This window comes from Oncorhynchus masou, chromosome 15 (assembly GCF_036934945.1).
Source record: "Oncorhynchus masou masou isolate Uvic2021 chromosome 15, UVic_Omas_1.1, whole genome shotgun sequence".
NCBI lineage: Eukaryota > Metazoa > Chordata > Actinopteri > Salmoniformes > Salmonidae > Oncorhynchus > Oncorhynchus masou.
Window position 1 is genome coordinate 2,891,124 of NC_088226.1, and position 27,082 is coordinate 2,918,205.

The window sequence follows — 27,082 nt, forward strand, 5'->3', positions numbered from 1 at the left end:
TAAATTGTGTGTTGCAGTGTGCCCCTGCCTCTCTGCCAATAAAACTCTCGTCATCTGGTTTTGTTAATATAAGTAAGTTTAAATAATTGATACTTGTACATATGATACTTAAGTACATTTGAGCAATTCTATTTACTTTTGATACTTAAGTATATTTAAAACCAAATACTTTTGTAGTATTTTACTGGGTGACGTTTAGTCATTTTCTATGAAGATATCTTTACTTTTACTTAAGTATGATAATTTAGTACTTTTCCACCACCGCAATAGTTCGTGCTGCAATAATATCGAAGACGACCCCGTACAGTAGATGGCGGCAATACACCAATAGGTGTAGTCTGCCATAAAACTTTAAAGAAGAAGATTATGTTTTTGTTTTTAGCAGGATGGATGAGAGCTAGCTAGCTAGACAGAACAAATATTTAGCTATCTTATTTATTTGCAACTTAGCTGTCGGGTATCTAACTAGCAATCTACACAATAACTGAGGACATAGTGGATTAGCAAGCTATTTAGATATAACGTAATTTACTAAATTAGCTAGTTTAGTTACCAGTATCTGTGATAATAAGTTACACTGTATTATACATTTTAGATCGCTAGCTAGCCTGTAATTTAGTGTGTTGGCAGACCAAGTTCTGAACAATCATGGCATTATCCATAAACTATTTAAAGGAGTGAATCAGCAAAACAAATAAAATATTAAATACGGTATTCAGGATAACGTTACCGTTTCGGTGGTCCTCTATCAAACTTTTTCCACTGCGCTCAGCACCACGCACACGCATGGATAATAATTATGTTGAGTCGGCTGGTCGAGCTGTGCTCGAAATGATGCAGCGTGAATGGGAGCCTCTTTCTCAAGACGAACTGGAGCAACGATTGGACCGAACAGTGGAAGAAATTCTGGAAGCTGACCTCCTAGCAAAGGTTCAGGACCAGCCTGGACCAATCTACCTACAACTCTCTCAGCTGGTGGAAGAACCTCAACAGCAAAACCAAATTCGGTCAACAACAGAACTTACAACACTTTCTCATGTAGAAGAGGAGTCTGAATCTCAACAGTTAAATGATGCTGAGGAAAACGCTGCAGTTCAGGTAGCCTTCAGTAGGCCTACTTTTCTTCATTGTTGTGGCTTGATCTATTTTTCTATCCCCACACTAATGCAGATTTGAGATGACACCATTTGGTTCATTTGCGGTGCACAGATCTGATTTATGTTTCTTTTCATCTCTCAGTACATTACAGATCTCCTCCAGAATTCAAACTCAAGATACAATCAGAGCCGTATGGCAGGACGTGCCCGCTTATCCCTGTCCCACACTGTTCTCCTGTCCCTCACCCTCCTCTCCAAGCGCCTCAGCTATCGCTCTGTGTCTACCAGTTTCCGCCTGGAAAAAGGAAATATTCATAGGATCTTCTTTTCCTTTTGTGAGCGTGTGAACACACTTGAGGACCAACAAATTAGATGGCCGACTGGTATGTAGACTGCTGTTCAATGTGGATCAATTACAAGTGTTACACAAACTTTTTCAGCAGGGACCCCATTTTATCCGCCAGTATTTCTGGGGACCCCATTTTCCCCCCAATCATTTCTTGCCACCCCAAATCGGATGACACAACCTTAAAATCAGTCAATTTAGATTTTTACATCAACAAATAACCTTCAATGAATTGCATTAACTTCAAAATGAAAAGGCACCCCCCCCCCCTGTAGAATATCACTGAATTACAATATCCTGACAAACACCTGTGTTTGTTTCTGGTCCTTCTCTCCTCCAGGCATTGAGGCTGTTGAAAACCTCTCCCCCCTCTCCAGCCTGCTGGGGAAAGCCAAGGGCTTGGAAGAGAAGGGTGTCCCCAGGGTCTTGGGAGTCTTGGGGCACACCCGCATCCCCATCCGCCTGCCCATTGGCAAACAAGATGTAGAGAGCATGGTGCCAGAGGTAAAGAGGATGAAGAAGGAGGCCCATCCCGACTCCTGGCTGAACCTGGAGCTGGTGTGTAACCATACAGGCAGGTTGATACACTGCAGAATCAGCAAGGGTTCAGACCTGGATAGAGCCAGTGCTCTGAGGGACAAACTCAAACAGCTCCCTGAGATGATGCCCCCGGGGACCTGCCTAGTGGCTCGAGTTGGATATCCAGCCTCTGCCCAGATATTGACCCCATATGTAGTGGGTCGTGGCCCCAGGGGAAATCTTTACAATAGGTCCCTGGAAGCCCATTTTTACCTCCTGGACCAGGCTGTTGCTGACCTGAAAGCCAGATTTGAAAGGCTCAGGTATTTGGACATGGGGAACTATGAAAGAGCCAAAGCAGTTGTCCTTACTGCTTGCATACTCCACAATGTATTTCTGGACATGGGAAAAGTGGTCAACGGACAGGTTGAGAGGGAGGCAGGGACACAGGAGGGAGAGGGGGAGTGTGATGAGGAGGGTGTGATGAGAAGGGAAGCCATCGCAGATTTGCTGTACAAAGAGTTGGATTCTGGAAGTACATATAGTGATTTATAATTTTTGTGTTTGTATTGAGATAATAAAATATACAATATAAATGCTGTTAAAAGGAAGAGTATCACAGCAATATCTTGTATTTTATACATATGTAGGATTATTTGTATCCTATGGCAGATCTATGTACAATATGCCCTGTGTAGCATTCTTCTCATTCACAGGTATTACAGGGAATTCCTGCAGTGAACTCCTTTGTCAAATGGTGTTATTACAGCATAATAAAAACATATACAATGACAAATCATGACAACACAAAGTTGCTGAATGGTTGAACGCTTAAGAAACATTTGCATGATGTAGTCTTTCATTCTATGCACAAGCTTCTATATATCACACAAAATCCAAAAGTTTTTAGTTCAGTGAGAACTACTTTGCTCGGGTGTGCTGTACTGCTACTCTGGCAGCTGGAAACTGTTGTTTTGACTGTGAGACAAACTGGAGATTGCCCGGGCTAGATTATTGATGGCCTCTATCTTCCTCTCCTCCAGGGCCTTCTGCTGGGCCCACATGTTCATCTTCCTCTCCTGCAGCTCCATGTACAGCTGCAGGACATCCTGGGGGGGCCTGGAAGCAAAGGGGGCAGCTGTCAGGGAGGGTGTAGGAAGGATGGGGGTAAACCGCTTGCTGGCAATAGCCTTGCCCAGCTTGGTCCCGTTAAGTTTGGACCTGCGCTGTGCCTCGATCTCCTCCCGACTCTTCCCCAGGACCTCATGCATGGCCTTGAAGAACTCCCAGTGGACACTCTGGGCCCCCAGTCTCTTGGACCTCTCAGCATTTTTCCTGTATGTGGCCAACATGTTACGCCACTTCAGATCACACTCATAGGCCTTGACTGTGACATCTGTGCTCCCAGCTGCTCTTAGCTTGGCAGTCACTCTCTCAGCCACTGTCTCCCACAGTTTCTTTTTCTTGCACACTGGCTGGTCAAAATCCTGGTCCATTTCGAGGCGGGTTTGGACCAGTTGCCATGTGGCTTGTAAAGTCCATACAAACTCTGGAGAAGGGAAGTTGATAAATGTGTATATATAAAAACAATGAGATACAAATAAATGACATGTTTTGTTAAATGTTGTTTATTAATTTGTCATGTGTTTTCCTCGTAGCCCGTGTGTTTACAGAAACGTGCCCTATTGAGAAACTTTGAGAGCCAATTCAAATTATTCTGATAAAAATCAGTGATAAACCACAAACTCATCGAGCTCCTCGCAAATAACGATGAATGCAATCTGCTGACAAGTTGCACTGACCTGCTTTCGATTTATCTGGAGCCAAACTGGACGCCGTTGGAGTTTCATCTACTTCAATACTCTCTGTTACAACCGTCTCAATAATATCCATTGTGTTACTCAGTGACAATAAAATTTGTTTGATGTAGGATATGACAAGCAATTCAAACCAATAATTTCACAACTCTGCTATGGCATGCGATTATTTTCCCCCCCGCATCAACTAAAACGATGAATATAACAACAACCCCATACTTGTTTCCAGCACCTCCCAGTGAGCGTAGCCATTGCATCGTAGAGCAATATGGAAAATGTAGTTTTTACAGTTCTAACGAAACAAGGTTTATTTAGCTTACTTAACAACAATCACCGGATGCTATAGATATGGCTTGAAACGAGGAGTTATTTATAAATGTTTTGGGAAATGCTATTTTTCATAGAGAAATATTACTTAATTCTGATAGTTGTAAAACAGCTGAGACTACAAGGCCCATGATTAAATAGAACGACCCACCCCTTCACACATCCCTCCCCCCTTTTCGTGGCGCCTCCTGTTTATCGTCCAGCTAAAAGATGGCGTTAGCGGCTAGCTAAAACGATTATTCTTCGTTTGATTGAATTAATTATGTCGGTGGGAATAATTAGTCATTGCAAATACTTTATTACTCTTGAGATGGGACTTAAAAACATAGATTACAGCACTTGTGTTCGCACAATAACGCACCTTGATTGTTTGTTGGGCCTTCTCGCATACAGAGGCCTGTTTTTTTAGGGAGTGGACGAGAGGTTTACAAACTTCAACTCCCAGCAGCATTGCTAAGAAGTGGGGTCAAAGGGTAATTTCTTCCACTTGTCATGCCGGTATTTGTAGCATTTTTGTTATTTTCCAGAATTTTTTTACAAACTTTGGAAATTGATAAAGATGAAAATACACTAGAGGAGATCATTTGTTAACCATGTTTAATACTGTATAACTTTGATGTAGCCTAAGAAAATTGAAAAGTAAAATGCACAAAAATAATGATCCACATTTCTGCCCCTCCGTCCCCCTGTCATCATCCATGTCATCACTTTCTGTCTGAAGTGACTTGTTAGTGAGGATAGGCAGAAGAGCAGGTGGGTTGGAGACAATTAGTGGCATCATGGCGTCAAAGCCAGTGCCAGGGATCCAGAAACATGGGACATGGGCAGGCAACCCCAGAGAAGTGTCCTCAGCCTCCCCAGAGACTTCTCTGACCTGGTGCCTGTCACAGCTCTCTAAACCTGGGAGAGCAGCAGTCGAGGACCACAAGCCAGGCACTGCAGGGCCGGACACCAGTGGACACAGACAGCTGGACAAGAGGGTCAAAGCTGGGCAGTGGCGAGCACTGGTGGCCATCCGCACACAGCACATTAAAGGAGGAAGCAGTGGGATAGCTCGATTCCGAGGCCAGGGTGGACTGCGCACTCTCCTGGACCTGCTAAAGCACCCTGAGTGTTCCAGGAAGACTCTGGACCTGGCTCTCAGCATCCTGGCTAACTGCTGCACTGAGAGACAGACACGAGTTGAGGTGAGACAGAAGGGTATAGGACAAATCAGGGCTGCTACACATTTACATTGATTGAATATGAATGCTTAGTATGAAAAGTTGGACAGTGGTGACTTACATTATGATATTGAATATTTTTCTCCCCTCTAAAGGTTAGGAAGCTTGATGGAATATCTATTGTGGGCAAGTGACTATCATATATATATTTAAATCTTTCATTTCACATGATGGTGAGAATTTCAGAAATGTTAAGTTTGTTCTTCCTTTCTTAGTGGGTATTTTGAAGAAGAATGTAGCCATGGAGACGATCCAGAACAGAGCAGCCCGGGCCTTGGGGAACTTGGCCATGGACCCAGAGAGTTCCACACTTATCCACTCTGCCGGTAAGTTTAAAAAAAATGTAATAATGATTTTGGCTGCCTGTGTCTGTCTGTACATCACTTTCTGATTAGTATTTTTGTTTTGTAGTACAGTACCAGTCAAACGTTTGGAAACAGGGTTTCTCTTTATTTGTACTATTATCTACATTGTAGAATAAGAGGGAAGACATCAAACTATGTAATAAGACATATGTAATCACGGAGTTACCATAAAAGTGTTAAACAAATCAAAATATATTTTGTATTTTTTATTCTTCAAAGTAGCCGCCTTAATGACAGTTTTGCACACTCTTGGCATTCTCTCAACCAGCTTCACCTGTCCTGTTGATAAACAAATGATTGTCCCACTAAGCGCAAACCAGATGGGATGGTGTATTGCTGCAGAATGCTGTGGTAGCCATGGTGGTTAAGTGCGCCTTGAATTCTAAATAAATCACTGACCGTGTCACCAGCAAAGCACCCCCACACCATCACACCTCCTCCTCCATGCTTCACAGTGGGCACCACACATGCGGATATCATCTGTTCACCTACTTTGCGTCTCACAAAGACACGGCGGTTGGAACCAAAAATCTCACATTTGGACTCATCAGACCAAAGGACAGATTTCCACTGGCCTAATGTTGTTGTTTTTTTTACCAGGTAGGCTAGTTGAGAATAAGTTCTCATTTACAACTGCCACCTGGCCAAGATAAAGCATAGCAATTCAACACATACAACAACAGAGTTACACATGGAATAAACAAAACATAGTCAATAATACAGTAGAACAAAAGAAAAAAAAAGTCTATATACAGTGAGTGCAAATGAGGTAAGATGAGGGAGTTAAGGCAATAAGTAGGCCTTGTTGGCGAAGTAATTACAATATAGCAATTAAACACTGGAATGGTAGATGTGCAGAAGATGAATGTGCAAGTAGAGATACTGGGGTGTAAAGGAGCAAGATAAATAAATAAATACAGTATGGGGATGAGGTAGGTAGATAGATGGGCAATGTACAGGTGCAGTGATCTGTGAGCTGCTCTGACAGCTGGTGCTTAAAGTTAGTGAGGGAGATCTGAGTCTCTAGCTTCAGAGATTTTTGCAGTTCGTTCCCATCATTGGCAGCAGAGAACGGGAAGGAAAGACGACCAAAGGAGGAATTGGCTTTAGGAGTGACCATTGAGATATACCTGCTGGAGCGCGTGCTACGAGTGGGTGCTGCTATCATAACCAGTGAGATTGCGATAAGGCGGGGCTTTACCTAGCAGAAACTTGTAGATAACCTGTAGCCAGTGGGTTTGGCGACGAGTATGAAGCGAGTGCCAACCAACGAGAGCATACAGGTCGCAATGGTGGGTAGTGTATGGGGCTTTGGTGACAAAACGGATGGCACTGTGATAGACTGCATCCAGTTTGTTGAGTCGAGTTTTGGAGGCTATTTTATAGATGACATCAACGAAGTCAAGGATCGGTAGGATGGTCAGTTTTACGAGGGTATGTTTGGCAGCATGAGTTTAGGATGCTTTGTTGCGATATAGGAAGCCAATTCTAGATTTAATTTTGGATTGGAGATGCTTTTTAATTTTTTTATTTATTTATTTCACCTTTATTTAACCAGGTAGGCTAGTTGAGAACAAGTTCTCATTTACAACTGCGACCTGGCCAAGATAAAGCATAGCAGTGTGAACAGACAACACAGAGTTACACATGGAGTAAACAATTAACAAGTCAATAACACAGTAGGAAAAAAAGGGGAGTCTATATACATTGTGTGCAAAAGGCATGAGGAGGTAGGCGAATAATTACAATTTTGCAGATTAACACTGGAGTGATAAATTATCAGATGTTCATGTACAGGTAGAGATATTGATGTGCAAAATAGCAGAAAAGTAAATAAATAAAAACAGTATGGGGATGAGGTAGGTGAAAATGGGTGGGGTATTTACCAATAGACTATGTACAGCTGCAGCGATCGGTTAGCTGCTCAGATAGCACATGTTTGAAGTTGGTGAGGGAGATAAAAGTCTCCAACTTCTGGGATTTTTGCAATTCGTTCCAGTCACAGGCAGCAGAGTACTGGAACGAAAGGCGGCCAAATGAGGTGTTGGCTTTAGGGATGATCAGTGAGATACACCTGCTGGAGCGCGTGCTACGGATGGGTGTTGCCATCGTGACCAGTGAACTGAGATAAGGCGGAGCTTTACCTAGCATGGACTTTTAGATGACCTGGAGCCAGTGGGTCTGGCGACGAATATGTAGCGAGGGCCAGCCGACTAGAGCATACAAGTCGCAGTGGTGGATAAGAGCGTCTGCTAAATGACTTAAATGTAAATGTAATGTAAATGTGGGTGGTATAAGGTGCTTTAGTGACAAAACGGATGGCACTGTGGTAAACTGCATCCACTTTGCTGAGTAGAGTGTTGGAAGCACTTTTGTGGATGACATCGCCGAAGTCGAGGATCGGTAGGATAGTCAGTTTTACTAGGGTAAGTTTGGCGGCGTGAGTGAAGGAGGCTTTGTTGCGGAATAGAAAGCTGACTCTTGATTTGATTTTCGATTGGAGATGTTTGATATGAGTCTGGAAGGAGAGTTTACACTCTAGCCAGACACCTAGGTACCTATAGATGTCCACATATTCAAGGTCGGAACCATCCAGGGTGGTGATGCTCGTCGGGCATGCGGGTGCAGGCAGCGATCGGTTGAAAAGCATGCATTTGGTTTTACTAGCGTTTAAGAGCAGTTGGAGGCCAAGGAAGGAGTGTTGTATGGCATTGAGGCTCGTTTGGAGGTTAGATAGCACAGTGTCCAAGGACGGGCCGGAAGTATATAGAATGGTGTCATCTGCGTAGAGGTGGATCAGGGAATCGCCCGCAGCAAGAGCAACATCATTGATATATACAGAGAAAAGAGTCGGCCCGAGAATTGAACCCTGTGGCACCCCCATAGACTGCCAGAGGACCGGACAGCATGCCCTCCGATTTGACACACTGAACTCTGTCTGCAAAGTAATTGGTGAACCAGGCAAGGCAGTCATCCGAAAAACCGAGGCTACTGAGTCTGCCGATAAGAATATGGTTAATGTGAGTCTGGAAGGAGAGTTTACAGTCTAACCAGACAACTAGGTATTTGTAGTTGTCCACGTATTCTAAGTCAGAGCCGTTCAGAGTAGTGATGCTGGACGGGCGAGCAGGTGCGGGCAGTGACCGGTTGAATAGCATGCAAAACATTTTAAACTACTTTTGTAATACAACTTTGGGTATTTTTAAAAGTAAAGACGGGATGATCTGTGTTCAATACAGGAGGAAAACAAACTGTAGCTAGCTTTCTGGTCATGTGCCTCTATCGTAACAGTACACTTCAAGTGACCCTCGTTCAAAATGGCTGTACTTCTTCATTACAAAGGAAAAACCTCAACCAATTTCTAAAGACTGTTGACATCCATTGGAAGCGCTAGGAACTGCAAGAAGGTCCCCTAGAAATCTGGATTCCCAGAGTCTATCCATATCTACTAATAATATGCATATCTTATCTTCAGGGGATTTTATTTTACCTTTATTTAACAAGGCAAGCCAGTTAAGAACAAATTCTTATTTTCAATGACTGTTCAGGGGCAGAACTACAGATTTGTACCTTGTCAGCTCGGGGTTTGAACGTGCAACCTTCCGGTTACTAGTCCAACGCTCTAACCACTCGGCTACCCTGCCGCTTCGGGATGAGTAGCAGGCAGTTGAATTTGGGCATTCATTTCATCCGGACGTGAAAATACTGCTCCCTGGATCTTCCTTTCCTGTGGTGGTACTCATGAGAGCCAGTTTCATCATAGCGCTTGATGGTTTTTGTGACTGCACTTGAAGAAACTTTTAAAGTTCTTGAAATTATCTGGATTGACTGACCTTCATGTCTTAAAGTTATATTAAAGACTGTCATTTCTCTTTGCTTATTTGAGCTGTTCTTGCCATATATGGACTTTTTTTTTTTTTACCAAATAGGGGTATCTTCTGCATACACCACTACTTTGTCACAACACAACTGATTGGCTCAAATGCATTAAGAAGGAAAAAAATCCACAAAAAAACTTTAACAACGCTGTTAATTGAAATGCATTCCAGGTGACTACCTCATGAAGCTGGTTGAGAGAATGCCTTGACAGCTTTGCACACACTTGGCAAAGGGTGGCTATTTTGAAGAATCTCAAATATAAAATGTATTTTGATTTGTTTAACACTTTTATGGTTACTACATGATTCCATGTGTGTTCTTTCATAGTTTTGATGTCTTCACTAATATTCTACAATATAGTAAAAATACAGAAACCCTTGAATGAGTACTGGTACTGTATAAGTTGAACATTAGATTTTGTCCCTGAAAAATAATTGCTTTTCTGTTTTTGACACAGGTGGTGTTCCACTCCTGCTCCTCTGCGTCTCTCTTGCCTCTGCCCCATCCCCTCCCTCTGATGACCCACTGGAAGCCCCTTCCTCTAAACTAGAGTGTGCTCAGTCGGCTGCCCGTGCCCTCCTCTACCTTGCAGACACCCCCTCAAACCGCCTTTTACTGCTCACCCAGGGTACTCTGACTGCTCTCGCCCCGCTCATTGCTCCAGAGTACCCTCTGGGGCTGAGGAGAGCAGCACTCCGGACCCTCCATGAGCTCACCAGGAGCTGTGGTTTAGAGTGTGCTAGAGAGGTGTCCCGATCTGGGGTTCTAGCTCAGCTAGGTGTCATGGCTTCGGGAGAGGCCGCTAAACCTTTTGAGGAGCTTGCGTTGAAAACCCTGGCCAACATGTGCACTCAAGGCTGCTTACGTCCTCTGGTGGGTTCCCTGGGGGTAATCCAGAAGTTTACGGAGGAGGTCAAGAAGGACGGCCTGAAGTCTGGAGTGTTCCTCAAGGCTCTCTGCTTATGCTGCAAAGAGGCAGTGAACCGGGCCAAAGTGAAGGAGAGTGGCGGTCTGGAGGTGTTGATTGGCTTCCTTGGTGTCCATCGGAGCCACCCCCTCGATCGATTGGTCATTCTGGCTTGTGTTGACTTTGTCTATGACGAAGCTGCCCTGGAACAGTTACAAGAATTGGGAATAGTCCCCCTGCTAGTTGCTCGGTTAGTGGAGCTGGCTAAAGGTGAGGAGCCATCTGCTGGGAAGATGGATGTGAGCCTCACCTCTACCATGTTTGCGTCAGAGCTGCTGTCTACATCATGTTTCGACTCATTTGACTTCCCTCCCCCAGAGGGGAACAGGAAAGAGGAGATGGGGAAGGAGCATGTCCTTGGGTCATCCAGCTTTCTTAGCCTGAGGTGAGTGAACAGACTCACCTTTGCCCCTCTCTGGGATTGTGCACCTGTGATTTATTTGAGTTTTGTAAAGATGGTTATCTAACCTGTCATATTGCTGCTCCTCCAGGTCCTGGTTGGTGTCTGAAGGGTTGATCTCCTCTGAGGGGGATCTTCTTGACTCTCCTGGAGGCACGGAGGGAGATTGGGGGAGTCTTCATATCCCCTCTTCTTCTCCCCAAACCTCTTCCACTGACTGTCATTCCCCTGTAAAATGCTTATCTCCTACCAGCTCACTACCTTCCTTCACTCCCTTATCCGTACCCAAATCTCAGAGTCAATCCACCCGCTCTACCTCAACGAGTTCTCCAGCTCAGGTCCACATGTCATCTCCCTCAAAAACCGCTGATCTGCCTCCCTGTGTCCCTCTGCCCTCCTCTACCTCCACCCCCCGAGCCCAGCCCAGCTCCTCTACCTCCACCCCCCGAGCCCAGCCCGGCTCCTCTACCTCCACCCCCCGAGCCCAGCCCAGCTCCTCTACCTCCACCCCCGAGCCCAGCCCAGCTCCTCTACCTCCACCCCCGCCCAGCCCAGCCCGGCTCCTCTACCTCCACCCCCGAGCCCAGCCCAGCTCCTCTACCTCCACCCCCCGAGCCCAGCCCGGCTCCTCTACCTCCACCCACCGAGCCCAGCCCGGCTCCTCTACCTCCACCCACCGAGCCCAGCCCGGCTCCACCCACCGAGCCCAGCCCGGCTCCTCTACCTCCACCCACCGAGCCCAGCCCGGCTCCTCTACCTCCACCCACCGAGCCCAGCCCGGCTCCTCTACCTCTTCTCTCCCTTCTTCCCCCACTATTCCACCCCTCACTTCCGTCTCCCCATCCAAGTTCTCCTCCCCTCCACGAAAAAGGCCACGTGTACCCTCAACCACCCGCTCCAGTGTGGTGCCCCTCGACACCCCTCCCACAGTGTTCCGACCCCAGGCCTATCACCACCCGTACCACCCTGAGCCTTGGGCCCCAGAGTCTCCCATCCTGCTGCTGCTCTCACGCTTCTCTCACGCCACGGACCCCAGCGCTGCTCTGGTCAACTCAGGCATCATCTCTGGCCTACTGTTCTACCTCAGCCAGCATCAGGACCCCAGCGGCAGGTGCTTCCGCATGCTGTGCCGGCTGAGCTGCAACCCCAACTGTCTGCAGGCGCTGGTCAGGACTGGCTCAGTGGCTCTGATCCGCCACCACCTGGTCCAGAGAGGGAGTGACCCTGAGAGTTGGGGAGCCGGAGAGAGGCAGACTGATAGGGTCAAGTCCAAAGTGAAACAGCTTGGTAAGTTTAATTGATGTACTTGATCATGAAGTTTGGTTTTTAGTTTGTAATGGTGCTGCTGTAACGTTTTGGGTATAATTTATTTTGCATATGTCTTTAGGTCTTGCTCTGCTTAGTAATCTACGTGTTCAGTGTGAGTCTGGATTTGGTTCTGGAGTCCTGAGCCATGTGATGCTGTCAGGCTCAGAGTCAGACAAGCTGAACTGTGCTCTGTCTCTACCACTAGTAAATGGGTAAGTCAAATTGTCTTGTGTGAAATGGCACTGGTGGAATGTTAAGAAATGTATACCAACTGTAATCTGACATCAACTTGTGTTCCCTAACAGTAACAAGGTTCTCTTGAAGAAACTTCTTCTAGACAACGGTGGTCTACTCTTGGCTCTGGAGCCACTTGGATGTAATGAGGACGAGGAAGAGGAAGACCATCACACCAGTGAATGCCGACGACTCCTCTCAGATTGTCTCAACTCACCGCAACATGTCTCTGCCCCCCAGCTCCACTCTCTGTATTTCTCCCTGCTGATTGGATGCCTCTCTAGTCTGATGGGTTGCCCCAAAACAGTACTGGCTAAAAGACGGTGCAGGGTACTCAGTCCTATCAAACCCCTGTCAGTCTCACAAACCGGTAAAGCTTCACCCCCTCCCTTAAAAAAGCCTCGTCTGGTCAATATCTGTCCTTACAATGACTCAACCTTTGACCTCCTCTTCCTGCTGGATGATGGGAGCCAGGTGTCAGCCAATAGGGAAGCAGTGGCTGGGGCGGAGGGAACTGAGGTGGTGGGGTCAGAGTACTTCAGGGCCCTGTTGAGGGGGGGCTTTGGAGAGGCACAAGGGAGAACTGGGAAGGCCATCCCCATTAGGGATGTGAGCCAAGGCATGCTGCTACCTGTACTGCACTATCTGCATGGCTGTCGCCTGAACAAGGACAGAGAGACTGAAGAGGAACAGGGGGATGAGACGGAGAGAGAAGGCAGAGGAGAGTGTCAGATTTTGGGATCCTTGGCCTCTGAGGGGCTGGGTGTCTGGCGAGACGGTGCAGAAGAACCCTCACCAGAGGCACAGGGCTTCCAGAAGACCCCCCTAGCTGAGACTATGATGGGGGCCTGTAGGTTTTTGGTGACAGAGTTGCAGAGGGAGATGGAGGATCTGTGTGTGTCTTTGCTGTCCTGCTCTGCCAAGAATGCTGGTCGAATTGCAGACATTGGCAAAAAGCCTCCATCTGACATGGACCAATATGGATCAGAGGGAGAGTCTGCTGACGAGAGCCTGGCAAACCGCACATCTGGACTAGAGTTGAGTGGTTCTGAGGCCCAGACAGACTCCTTGGCCCCCACAGTGACAGCAGGCCAGGCTGAGTCACTACATGGCTCTGGACTCCAACCCTGTCAGCAGACAGAGGGTAGACGGCACTCTGCCCCTGGACCAGACCAGAAGGGCAATAGTGCACCAAAGACAACCTCAGGACTGGAGACTTGTGTCAATCCGCTGAAATCAAGTTCTGCCTCAAAGTGCTGCAGAAGACGTTCTAAACTGCGGAGTGTTTCAAACACACAGAAGGTTGCGGATTCTGTACAGGACTCTAAAGTTGGTCCTGGAAGATGGACCCTCCTACCACAGGTGTATTGGTTTTCCCAACGCTACAGCTATCCTGGACTGGGCAGGGCCTGCCTGTCCCTACTGCTGGGCTCTCAGGGCTTCTCCCAGCCCCGCCCTTCTTCCCTGGCTGCAGACTGCCTGCGCAGACTGGCCAGAGAGGCAGACTGTACAGAGACTCTGAAACGTGACCTAGTGAGTCTGGCCACCATGGCCCTGAGCTGAGAGGGGGAGGGCTAGGAGGAAAGAGGGGTGTTGGGTGGGGATGGTGGTGAGGAGAGGAGAAACAGGATCAAATAGATTATTAGGGATGGTATGAGATCATGTGATTGTCTCTCCAGTGACACTGAAGTTAACGTTTGTCATTGTGAGAAGTCTTCACAACATGATTAGCCTTCCTTCCTTGTGAATATCTGTCTTTGTCTCACAACAAATAACCTTTATATTCCAATATTGGTGTTTACAAAGTAATTGAAGTTTGAATTATTTTCTTCAGAATATTACATTTATATTTAAAGGAGTCATGCTGCCATTTAAAGGGATGGTTTCTCAGACATAGAATCATGAGGGAAATCATTTTTATCTCATGGTGCACTGTAAATTAAGTTGTATTATAATTAAAACATATTAGCCTAATGTAATATGCTAAATACTTTTGTTGCATGTCATGTTAACTTTTTAATATTTTCAGTTTGATTTTGAAATATACACAGCTGTCCTGTAAATGTCCTGTATTGACTTGGATCACTCTAATAATCAGGTGGGACTGGGTGCCATGTTGTATATGCTGTAAATAAAGTGAACTTTAGGAGTAGCTGCAAGGTGATGATAACAGAGATCAGCTTTCACTCGCCTCATGTGAATCCACGCTCCTCAATAAATCTGTTTAGACGTCTTTCTCTTTTGTCCTGTCTGAAAAGGAATACTGTATCTAAAGGACAAGACAGATCAACACGAATGTTGGCTATGCACAGTAGATCACCTGCTCGGTGCTCAGACAAACAGTGGTGATTCAACATGTAGAATTGTCGGGAAATGAACAGAAAATGACAGCCACTGTTCTGTGATAAGAGCAAGGCCACACCCACTACGCACAGCCATCGTCTGTGTTGGTCTGTCTTGTCCTCAATGTATGTTTGGTGTTCAGAACTGGAATATATATGTATGTTTACATACTAGTTCCATTCACCTTACACATAACATCAGACAGTTGGAGGTAAACAAATGAGAAGCCACTCAGTGTGTGTGTGATACAGTAAAAGTAGTATATTTTTTATTTCTATCTGACTGGGAGCACCACAGTCAGTAGTGTTGCTAATTGGGCCCTTGGTCAGTAGCATAATGCCAGGTTCATTAGAGCTATAGATTACAGCTATTCAGCATGTAGCAATCGGGGAAGGTGGATGATCAGCATAGAGTTAGGTTTCCTTAGTGACGGGGGCCCTCATAGCCCTCAGGAAGAGCATTTTCATGAGGGTTGTGGAAGAGAGAGTGGTTGCCATCACCCCAGGGCCATTTCTGAAAGAGGAAGTTGTTTTCATCATTCAGGATAGATTGGATAAAACTAGACCTATGTTCAGAAAGACATCCCACTACTACTACCAATCCTAACATGTAGATGATGAACTGTGAGTGAAGTTAGTCTGTTAGTTATCAGAGGGCCTCCTGTATCACCTTGGTGCGGATGCGAAGGTGTGAGTAGGCCACAAACTCAGGGGGTTCATGGGAGTGCTGCTGCATCTTCATGTAGGCGTTGGCGATGCAGACGGCCACACCAGGTAGGGCCAACACAAACGACAGGATCTTCCAAGTCCTAGCTGTGGAGGTCAAACCAGATCAGACTCAACGGTTCTGTGTGACCCTGAGTTATCAAGGCTTGGGTATATCACAACACCAGCATAACTAAGTAACCTTAGCAGCTCCAAAACACTGATGATCCAGTTCAGATTTCAGTGACTCAGCCTTGGTTCCTTGTCTCAGGCTCTGACATGCAGGACAGAAGCACCTCAATTACAATATGATATATTTGTAAGTCACCTGACAGGCCTAAATACAGCAGAGCACAAACATTTAATGAATGTAAGAGGAAGACTGCCAACTTTCCACAAACCTCTGTTAATGTTAAACCCAAAAGCCCAACTGAACACAAAAGTTGCAGGCAGTAGGGCAGAGAGAATATAACACAATATGAGAAGAGTTAAGTACATTACACACACCTGATCCTCCCTCTTGGCCTGCGTGTGATGCAGCAGATAATACCCTGCGGGCCGCCATCGATGCAGGAGACGCCATTCCTGTGGAGTACAGACAGACAACTTTTAAACCAATGGACAGAGGATAGAACTGGGAATTAGTTTCTATGTTTGTGAAGACAGAGAGGCAGTAGGCTATGTTCAGATGTGTAGATGTATTCCTTTTAGAAAAGTGCTATTATATTTAAAGGTAATTTATTACACCCTATAGACAAGGTGAAATCATCCAGGTCCAGGCCCACACGTTATCCATGTTAAAGGTTTGTATTGTGGCTCCTCTACCCCAGCAACTTCACATACAGTAAGTAGGTCAAGCTAAAGCTCTCAATAAACCTTCATAGATAAGATACCCCATTAAAATGTCTCACAATACATATTAACTGACAGTAAATGTCTAACCTAGTCATTTTCAAATGAAGTCAAATACATTTGATAAATATTGGGTTTTAAATACCTAAATGAAAAGTAATGTTAAAAAACAGACAGAAGCCATGCCATAGGCCTGTTGATATTACTGGTGATCTGAAATGGAAAACACAAAAATTAAACAAATACCATAAAATCTGTAAAAACTTTCTGTTCTTTATCCAAAAAGTTTAACTCACCTTTAATTTTGTTGGTCAGTCTTTTGTCCCTTTCTCTTCCTGCACCTTTGTGTCTGTTTGTCCTTCAGCCTGTCCTGGACTGAACAGAACAAGTGAGACTCCTCCCCGTTGCAACTTGTCCGTCTGCCAAGAAATATCAAGTTTATATTTGGTCAAGTGCAAAAGGCAGGCCGGGAGATCTATGATAGAGAGGAAGAAGGAATGGGATGGGTGTTTGACATTGTCTGTTGTGTTTTTGTCTCTTTGTAAACTGCACATGAGATTTCCTGCTGTGTAAGTGCTAGACACTTTTGCACTTGACCAAATATAAACTTGATAAGCTAGGAATTTACACTAAAACCTGCTAAAATTAAGATCCTACTAATAGTAGTAGGTCCCAGTTTTGTTCATTCTAATTCTGCGCATGACCACACCCACGTGAGATTGATAGATTACCATGAACGACATCACATGTTGATCAGATGGAGGGAAAGGGTCTGAAGTGGGAAAAAAGCGCCTGATGAAGCTTTGAAATAGATGGTCTGTATTTCCTTTATGTTTTGTTTAAGAGTTCACAAGAAGGCTAATGTGTCAAGCAATTCTGCACGCCTAATTTCACAGGGTCGGCATTTGTAGATAAATGTATTTTCATCAACTATACTTCAGTTGTACATAGAGAATGGGCCGTATACAATCGGAAGTTGTGAATATGACTGATAGGTGTGGCTGCTAATCATGGTGCAGCTAACCTGTCCTTTTCAAGTCTTACTTGAATCTGGTCCAGCTGGAACTTGTACAAGTTCAGGAATAGCTCCCACTGTGTGTCACAGGGTAGCAGTATGCCCTGATCTGCGGTTAGTCAGTGGCAGAAACAGTGCAGCACACACACCTCTTCCTAGAGAGTGAGCGTTCTATACCTACAGACTGCAGCCTGAACTTTGTATTGCTTAATGTTGAGCTATCTCTCTCATAGTTGGGCGGGATGTGTGTGTGTGTGTGTGCGTGCGTGCATGTCAGATAATAGTGTCCATGGTGCAGGCCTATCTTATTGAAGCTGACATAACCATAGGTTTAATGCTGCACATTTGGGTTTGAAATTAAATACTTAATATTGACATTCAAAGACGAGATAGCAAATAGGTCTAGAAGTGTAGTATTACTTCACTATAGATAATTATCATATCAGAACAGTAGCAGTTTGTGGGTTAGAAAAGCCATATTACAACCTATGTGTTGTAATAATTGTGTTGTTTGCTCTATAACCTGTTAGTTCATGTGCCTTGCGGCCGTGATATACAGTCCCTTGAACTTTGCGACCTTTTGCCACATTTCAGGCTTCAAACATAAAGATATAAAACTGTATTTTTTTGTGAAGAATCAGCAACAAGTGGGACACAATCATGAAGTGGAACGACATTTATTGGATATTTCAAACTTTTTTAACAAATCAAAAACTGAAGAATTGGGCGTGCAAAATTATTCAGCCCCCTTAAGTTAATACTTTGTAGCGCCACCTTTTGCTGCGATTACAGCTGTAAGTCGCTTGGGGTATGTCTCTATCAGTTTTGCACATCGAGAGACTGAATTTTTTTCCCATTCCTCCTTGCAAAACAGCTCGAGCTCAGTGAGGTTGGATGGAGAGTATTTGTGAACAGCAGTTTTCAGTTCTTTCCACAGATTCTCGATTGGATTCAGGTCTGGACTTTGACTTGGCCATTCTAACACCTGGATATGTTTATTTTTAAACCATTCCATTGTAGATTTTGCTTTATGTTTTGGATCATTGTCTTGTTCGAAGACAAATCTCCGTCCCAGTCTCAGGTCTTTTGCAGACTCCATCAGGTTTTCTTCCAGAATGGTCCTGTATTTGGCTCCATCCATCTTCCCATCAATTTTAACCATCTTCCCTGTCCCTGCTGAAGAAAAGCAGGCCCAAACCATGATGCTGCCACCACCATGTTTGACAGTGGGGATGGTGTGTTCATGGTGATGAGCTGTGTTGCTTTTACACCAAACATAACGTTTTGCATTGTTGCCAAAAAGTTCAATTTTGGTTTCATCTGACCAGAGCACCTTCTTCCACATGTTTGGTGTGTCTCCCAGGTGGCTTGAGGCAAACTTTAAACGACACTTTTATGGATATCTTTAAGAAATGGCTTTCTTCTTGCCACTCTTCCATAAAGGCCAGATTTGTGCAATATACGACTGATTGTTGTCCTATGGACAGAGTCTCCCACCTCAGCTGTAGATCTCTGCAGTTCATCCAGAGTGATCATGGGCCTCTTGGCTGCATCTCTGATCAGTTTTCTCCTTGTATGAGCTGAAAGTTTAGAGGGACGGCCAGGTCTTGGTAGATTTGCAGTGGTCTGATACTCCTTCCATTTCAATATTATCGCTTGCACAGTGCTCCTTGGGATGTTTAAAGCTTGGGAAATCTTTTTGTATCCAAATCCGGCTTTAAACTTTTTCATAACAGTATCTCGGACCTGCCTGGTGTGTTCCTTGTTCTTCATGATGCTCTCTGCGCTTTTAACGGACCTCTGAGACTATCACAGTGCAGGTGCATTTATACGGAGACTTGATTACACACAGGTGGATTGTATTTATCATCATTAGTCATTTAGGTCAACATTGGATCATTCAGAGATCCTCACTGAACTTCTGGAGAGAGTTTGCTGCACTGAAAGTAAAGGGGCTGAATAATTTTGCACGCCCAGTTTTTCAGTTTTTGATTTGTTAAAAAAGTTTGAAATATCCAATAAATGTCGTTCCACTTCATGATTGTGTCCCACTTGTTGTTGATTCTTCACAGAATAATATCTTTATGTTTGAAGCCTGAAATGTGGCAAAAGGTCGCAAAGTTCAAGGGGGCCGAATACTTTCGCAAGGCACTGTATAGACGTAAAGGCCGAGACAATAAGAGGACACAGTGGCAGACTAAATTCAACTACAGCTTTGTTTCATCGCAAAACCGATAAGCAACCTCTGTTCAGTGAAGTCCACAAAGCATATTGCATGTAACAAACAGTTACAGGACCTACAGCATGATCAAGCAAGTTACTTTTTCCTACATTTTCGGACCACTAAACAACTATGGATTTAGAAGCACTGTGAGTTACCGCAAGTCGCAAAGGAAACAGGAGTTCCACTATTCACACCAAATCCAAGTTGCCTTCACTTTACACTTTTTTTGGTGCGCTTTGAACATTCACAGTTGAGCTCACTCAGTTTAGCTCAACGCTGATTGGCTATTATTTTATACTTGTTTCATCATGGGAGATCAAATGCTCGCTGGCTTCCTTTGCATTCAATGCTACAGGTGGCTACAATGTCATACTCTTTTGGAACTACACATACAGTGACAGAGGGGCGCTGTTTCACTTGTTCGGATGCTTTCTCTAGTGAGATACAGTACAGTTGTGCCCAAAAGTTTTGAGAATGACACAAATATGAATTTTCTCAAAGTCTGCTGCCTCAGTGTCTTTAGATATTTTTGTCAGATGTTACTATGGAATACTGAATTATCATTACAAGCATTTCACACGTGTCAAAGGCATTTATTGACAATTACATGAAGTTGATGCAAAGAGTCAATATTTGCAGTGTTGACCCTTCTTTTTCAAGACCTCTGCAATCCGCCCTGGCATGCTGTCAATTAACTTCTGGGCCACATCCTGATTGATGGCAGCACATTTTTGTATAATCAATGCTTGGAGTTTGTCAGAATTTTGGGGGTTTTGTTTGTCACCTGTCTCTTGAGGATTGACCACAAGTTCTCAATGGGATTAAGGTCTGGGGAGTTTCCTGGCCATGGACCCAAAATATTGATGTTTTGTTCCCCAAGCCACTTAGTTATCACTTTTACCTTGTGGCAAGGTGCTCCATCATGCTGGAAAAGGCATTGTTCATCACCAAACTGTTCCTGGATGGTTGGGAGAAGTTGCTCTCAGAGGATGTGTTGGTACCATTCTTTATTCATGGCTGTGTTCTTAGGCAAAATTGTGAGTGAGCCCACTCCCTTGGCTGAGAAGCAACCCCACACATGAATGGTCTCAGGATGCTTTACTGTTGGCCTGACACAGGACTGATGGTAGCGCTCACCTTGTCTTCTCCGGACAAGCTTTTTTCCAGATGCCCTAAACAATCGGAAAGGGGATTCATCAGAGAAAATGACTTTACCCCAGTCCTCAGCAGTTCAATCCCTGTTCCTTTTGCAAAATATCAGTCTGTCCCTGATGTTTTTCCTGGAGAAAAGTGGCTTCTTTGCTGCCCTTCTTGACACCAGGCCATCCTCCAAAAATCTTTGCCCCACTCTGCGTGCAGATGCACTCACACCTGCCTGCTGCCATTCCTGAGCAAGCTCTGTACTGGTGGTGCCCCGATCCCGCAGCTGAATCAACTTTAGGAGACGGTCCTGGCGCTTGCTGGACTTTTTTGGTGCCCTGAAGCCTTCTTCACAACAATTGAACCGCTCTCCCTGAAGTTCTTGATGATCTGAGAAATGGTTGATTTAGGTGCAATCTTACTGGCAGCAATATCCTTGCCTGTGAAGCCCTTTTTGTGCAAAGCAATGATGATGGCACGTGTTTCCTTCTAGGTAACCATGGTTGACAGAGGAAGAACAATGATTCCCTCCTTTTGAAGTTTCCAGTCTGTTATTCGAACTGAATCAGCATGACTGAGGGATCTCCAGCCTTGTCCTCGTCAACACTCACACCTGGGTTAACGAGAGAATCACTGACATGATGTCAGCTGGTCCTTTTGTGGCAGGGCTGAAATGCAGTGGAAATGTTTTTTGGGGGATTCTGTTCATTTGTATGGAAAAGAGGGATTTTGCAATTAATTGCAATTCATCTGATCACTCTTCATAACATTCTGGACTATATGCAAATTGCCATCATACAAACTGAGGCAGCAGACTTTGGTCATTCTGAAAACTTTTGGCCACGACTGTACATTCAGCTTCTTGTGATTTGAAGGAAAAGGATTAAACACAAAATATACATTATTTTATGTTTTTTAAATATATTTTTCTTGGTGAATTTTGTGGGGAAGCCTGGCCTCTCTTGGCATCAATGAATGCACACCACTGATAGTGAACCAACCAACCAACTCAATGTTTTTTTTACGGTCTGGGTACAGTATTTTTACTGGCCACCAGATGGGGCATTGTGTGGCTATGTCAGGATATCCAATTGACAAAGATTTTCACCCTCCTGTTTGGTGTTTCTCTAACTTGCCTAGATGCCTATTACTTCTCCCTCAACATCCATATTTAAAATAAAATAAAAATATTTAACCTTTATTTAACCAGGAAGGGCACCAAGTCATTACAAAAATTACAGACAAACAACATGAAAAACTACAAGTAATCTAGTAAAAACCATAGAATTCATGAGAGTATAACAAAATCGTAAACAGCTAATTAAAAACATTGACAGGTCAGGGAATCAGTCTCAAGATCATTCATCAGTGATTTCAAAATACCAATCGGGACAAGTTCTTCCAGTTTAAAAGTATTTTAGAGAAAATTATGCCTTACTGTATTTTCCCAAATATTTTTGAACCTACTTTCAGTAGGCTATTAGTTCCCTGAAATCAGTTCAACTCCTCTTCAGCCTACAAGACTGTCTTTTTGTGTGTTTGTGATGTGTGTGTAACCTTGTGAGCTTCCTCTGTGTCTGTGTGTGATGTGTGTGTAACCATGTGAGTTTCTTTTGTGTCTGTGTGTGATGTGTGTAACCATGTCCGTTTCGTCTGTGTGTGATGTGTGTAACCATGTGAGTTTCCTCTGTCTCTGTGTATATGATATGTGTAACCATGTGAGTTTCCTCTGTGTCTGTGTGTATATGATGTGTGTAACCATGTGAGTTTCCTCTGTGTCTTGTGTGTGATGTGTGTAACCATTTGAGTTTCTTTTGTGTGTAACGGCGTTCTTCGTTTGTCGAAAGAAAGTCGGACCGAAATGCAGCGTGTTGGTTACTCATGTTTTTAATGGAACAAATGACGATACACGAAATAACTTATAAACAACAAACGGAACGTGAAAAACCTATACAGCCTGTCTGGTGAACACTAACACAGAGACAGGAACAATCACCCACGAAATACAAAGTGAAACCCAGGCTACCTAAATACGGTTCCCAATCAGAGACAACGAGAATCACCTGACTCTGATTGAGAACCGCCTCAGGCAGCCAAACCTATGCAACACACACCCCTAATCAGCCACAATTCCAATAACTAAAAAACCCCACTAAGAAATACAACAAACATAAACCCATGTCACACCCTGGCCTGACCAACTAATTAACTAAAACACAAAATACTAAGACCAAGGCGTGACATTGTGTCTGTGTGTGATGTGTGTAACCATGTCCGTTTCGTCTGTGTCTGTGTGTGATGTGTGTAACCATGTGAGTTTCCTCTGTGTCTGTGTGTATGATGTGTGTAACCATGTGAGTTTCCTCTGTGTCTGTGTGTGTATGATGTGTGTAACCATGTGAGTTTCCTCTGTGTGTGTGATGTGTGTAACCATGTGAGTTTCCTCTGTGTCTGTGTGTATGATGTGTGTAACCATGTGAGTTTCCTCTGTGTCTGTGTGTGAGCCAGCCTGTCCTTAAGTGTGAATCCTTTATTTTCACACTATTTGTTGAGTGTTCCCGTCTCTGTCTGAGGAGCTTCCAGCTCCAATGCAAACAGCAGTGAGAGCCAGGCGTGAAGTCAGCCTGTCAGGGTTAGGGTTAGCTAGTCATGCAGGCAAGCAGTCTGGTCGTCTGGCCCTGTGTTATTGTAGGCACATGTTATGTTTTACTGTGCGCGTGCATACGTACTCATCGAGGGTTACATTGATACACACACACACACACACACACACACACACACACACACACACGCACACACACGCACACACACACACACACACACACACACACTTGTTCGAATTGTTCAGTCAAGCACACAATCAGTCTCACACATTCCCATGTTTCCACGCTTTCCAGCTCTCTCTTACCACATACACCTGTGTATGTGAACCTGGCACACACCTCTGCGTTGAGACACCTAGACTCAACAACGTTCAAGTGTACACACACACACACACACACACACACACACACACACACACACACACACACACACACACACACACACACACACACACACACACACACACACACACACACACACACACACACACACACACACACACACACACACACACACACACACACATACACATGCAAAGCTCGCACACTTTGACTGTATGGTTTCAAAATGCCAAGATAAAGATTGAGATGGCTTGAGATGGCCTGGCATAGCGTTGACAATAAGTTGAGAGCATGTGCCCTGTTAGACGAGTCGAATCAGGCCATGCCAGCTCCAGAGGGGCTCCTGGGTCTGATATAGACCATTTAGTACTCCTGTCCCAATAAAGTCCCTTCACGCTTACACCAGACGAAAATAACTCAACCAAATTCTTTCTAGCTATTTTCTTTCTTTGTCTTGGTTTAGTCACAGAAATGACATGGTCAACCATGGTCACATCCATGTTGTCTGTATCAGATGTATTGTGAGGGGTGATCCATTGTTGTTTAAAGTCATTTTGCAGTGGTACAGAGTTGCATATCCAAACATTACAACATGGGTCTTGAAAACATAGTATACTGAGCATTTGATGAGGGCACTTCGAACAGCTAGTCCATCAATTCGTGTCTGTATTTTTTATGACCCTGAACTGAATTTAAGCATTGTTCTGCATCACTGTCTGGGACAGTACCAGGGCTCATTTGTATTTTTCACACACTGTCTGGTGGGTGGCAAATGAGGTTGGGACTAGGCAAGTCATGATCAGATGAAGTAGAAACGTTTCAAATCAAGACCTGTGACTATTACGTCGTTGGAAAGCTTTTCAGCTCTGCCGATTGCACGAAGGGCTTGAATATTTCCTTTAGAGGTTTTGACTGTCGCTCAGTAGGAAGAGAGGGAAGAGGTGAGGGATGGAAGATAAAGAAGCTCTGTAAGGACACACCTTCATGTGAAATTCTATGAAAGTGGAAATTGCAAACAGCATAGACAGGGTAGATATACTGCCTTGGAGATGGAGAGATAGAGATGCAGGGAGAAAGTGAATATTGAGAGTTAGAGGACATGTAGAAACAGCTATCAGGGGAATGAGATGGGCAGTAGAGATGTGAAGATACTGACGCAGAGGGGTCAGCGAGAGGGTGCTCAGGAGTGGGTGTGAAGTGGGAGGGGTCTGGTCAAGACACAGGGCAAAAGGTTCAGAGGTTTAATTCCCTGTGGGGACAGTCAATCTCTCACTATGTTCACTAATGCAAACATGTGCACCCAACAGTACTGCGTTTCCTTATACACTGAACAAAACTAGAAAACGCAGAATGCAACAATTTCAAAGATTTGACAGAGTTACAGTTCATATAAGGAAATCAGTCAATTGAAGTAAATTCATTAGGCCCTAATTTATGTATTTCACATGACTGGGAATACAGATATACATCTGTTGGTCAGATACCTTCAAAAAATGGGAGGGGCGTGGATCAGTCAGTATCTAGTGTGACCACCATTTGCCTCATGCAGCGCGACACATCTTCTTCGCATAGAGTTGATCAGGCTGTTGATTGGGGCCAGTGGAATGTTGTCCCACTCCTCTTCAATGGTTGTGCGAAGTTGCTGGATATTGGCGGGAACTGGAACTGTCGATCCAGAGCATCCCAAACATGCTCAATGGGTGACATGTCTTGTGAGTATGCAGACCATGGAAGAACTGGGACATTTTCAGCTTCTATGAATCCTTTACAGATGCTTGTGGCATGGGGCTGTGCATTGTCATGCCCAAACATGAGGTGATCAAATCAAATCAAATTCTATTTGTCACATACACATGGTTAGCAGATGTTAATGCGAGTGTAGCGAAATGCTTGTGCTTCTAGTTCCGACAATGCAGTAATAACCAACAAGTAATCTAACTAACAATTCCTAAACTACTGTCTTATACACAGTGTAAGGGGATAAAGAATATGTACATAAGGATATGTGAATAAGTGATGGTACAGAGCAGCATAGGCAAGATACAGTAGATGGTATCGAGTACAGTATATACATATGAGATGAGTATGTAAACAAAGTGGCATAGTTAAAGTGGCTAGTGATACATGTATTACATAAGGATGCAGTCGATGATATAGAGTACAGTATATACGTATGCATATGAGATGAATAATGTAGGGTAAGTAACATTATATAAGGTAGCATTGTTTAAAGTGGCTAGTGATATATTTACATCATTTCCCATCAATTCCCATTATTAAAGTGGCCGGAGTTGAGTCAGTGTCAGTGTGTTGGCAGCAGCCACTCAATGTTAGTGGTGGCTGTTTAACAGTCTGATGGCCTTGAGATAGAAGCTGTTTTTCAGTCTCTCAGCTTTGATGCACCTGTACTGACCTCGCTTTCTGGATGATAGCGGGGTGAACAGGCAGTGGCTCGGGTGGTTGATGTCCTTGATGATCTTTATGGCCTTCCTGTAACATCGGGTGGTGTAGGTGTCCTGGAGGGCAGGTAGTTTGCCCCCGGTAATGCGTTGTGCAGACCTCACTACCCTCTGGAGAGCCTTACGGTTGAGGGCGGAGCAGTTGCCGTACCAGGCGGTGATACAGCCCGCCAGGATGCTCTCGATTGTGCATCTGTAGAAGTTTGTGAGTGCTTTTGGTGACAAGCCGAATTTCTTCAGCCTCCTGAGGTTGAAGAGGCGCTGCTGCGCCTTCTTCACGATGCTGTCTGTGTGAGTGGACCAATTCAGTTTGTCTGTGATGTGTATGCCGAGGAACTTAAAACTTGCTACTCTCTCCACTACTGTTCCATCGATGTTCCATCGATCCCTCTGCTGTTTCCTGAAGTCCACAATCATCTCCTTAGTTTTGTTGACGTTGAGTGTGAGGTTATTTTCCTGACACCACACTCCGAGGGCCCTCACCTCCTCCCTGTAGGCCGTCTCGTCGTTGTTGGTAATCAAGCCTACCGCTGTTGTGTCGTCCGCAAACTTGATGATTGAGTTGGAGGCGTGCATGGCCACGCAGTCGTGGGTGAACAGGGAGTGCAGGAGAGGACTCAGAACGCACCCTTGTGGGGCCCCAGTGTTGAGGATCAGCGGGGAGAAGATGTTGTTACCTACCCTCACCACCTGGGGGCGGCCCGTCAGGAAGTCCAGTACCAGGTTGCACAGGGCGGGGTCGAGACCCAGGCTTGATGACGAGCTTGGAGGGTACTATGGTGTTGAATGCCGAGCTGTAGTCGATGAACAGCATTCTCACATAGGTATTCCTCTTGTCCAGATGGGTTAGGGCAGTGTGCAGTGTGGTTGAGATTGCATCGTCTGTGGACCTATTTGGGCGGTAAGCAAATTGGAGTG

The 27,082-nt window shown here is 44.7% G+C and overlaps 4 protein-coding genes across 5 annotated transcripts; 2 read left to right on the forward strand and 2 right to left on the reverse strand.

Annotated features, from left to right (window-relative positions):
* The first annotated feature begins 280 nt into the window (after nucleotides 1-280).
* On the forward strand, nucleotides 281-2,517 carry LOC135555332 (uncharacterized). Its single transcript, XM_064987672.1, has 3 exons — nucleotides 281-1,098; nucleotides 1,240-1,480; nucleotides 1,784-2,517. The coding sequence occupies exons 1-3, from the start codon at nucleotides 787-789 to the stop codon at nucleotides 2,515-2,517; spliced, it is 1,287 nt and encodes a 428-aa protein (XP_064843744.1). The 5' UTR covers nucleotides 281-786.
* LOC135555333 (uncharacterized) lies at nucleotides 2,505-4,012 on the reverse strand. Its single transcript, XM_064987673.1, has 2 exons — nucleotides 3,765-4,012; nucleotides 2,505-3,511 (listed from the first exon to the last, which is right to left on the reverse strand). Exons 1-2 carry the CDS (start codon nucleotides 3,853-3,855, stop codon nucleotides 2,910-2,912), a joined length of 693 nt encoding a protein of 230 aa, XP_064843745.1. The 5' UTR covers nucleotides 3,856-4,012; the 3' UTR covers nucleotides 2,505-2,909.
* Nucleotides 4,013-4,294: 282 nt separating this feature from the next.
* Nucleotides 4,295-14,715, forward strand: LOC135555334 (armadillo repeat-containing protein 5-like). Its single transcript, XM_064987674.1, has 9 exons — nucleotides 4,295-4,579; nucleotides 4,828-5,293; nucleotides 5,425-5,455; nucleotides 5,545-5,655; nucleotides 10,031-10,925; nucleotides 11,032-11,362; nucleotides 11,759-12,227; nucleotides 12,328-12,460; nucleotides 12,554-14,715. Exons 2-9 carry the CDS (start codon nucleotides 4,886-4,888, stop codon nucleotides 14,043-14,045), a joined length of 3,870 nt encoding a protein of 1,289 aa, XP_064843746.1. The 5' UTR covers nucleotides 4,295-4,579; nucleotides 4,828-4,885; the 3' UTR covers nucleotides 14,046-14,715.
* A 347-nt stretch (nucleotides 14,716-15,062) lies between these two features.
* On the reverse strand, nucleotides 15,063-16,786 carry LOC135554934 (cytochrome c oxidase subunit 6A, mitochondrial-like). Of its 2 annotated transcripts, XM_064987321.1 has the most exons (5): nucleotides 16,678-16,785; nucleotides 16,527-16,594; nucleotides 16,037-16,114; nucleotides 15,495-15,637; nucleotides 15,063-15,338 (listed from the first exon to the last, which is right to left on the reverse strand). In XM_064987321.1, exons 3-5 carry the CDS (start codon nucleotides 16,110-16,112, stop codon nucleotides 15,249-15,251), a joined length of 309 nt encoding a protein of 102 aa, XP_064843393.1. In that variant the 5' UTR covers nucleotides 16,113-16,114; nucleotides 16,527-16,594; nucleotides 16,678-16,785; the 3' UTR covers nucleotides 15,063-15,248. The 2 variants fall into 2 exon arrangements, with proteins under 2 accessions (XP_064843393.1, XP_064843394.1); XM_064987322.1 differs by lacking the exon at nucleotides 16,527-16,594 and having other exon boundaries at nucleotides 16,678-16,786.
* Between the last annotated feature and the right edge of the window lie 10,296 nt (nucleotides 16,787-27,082).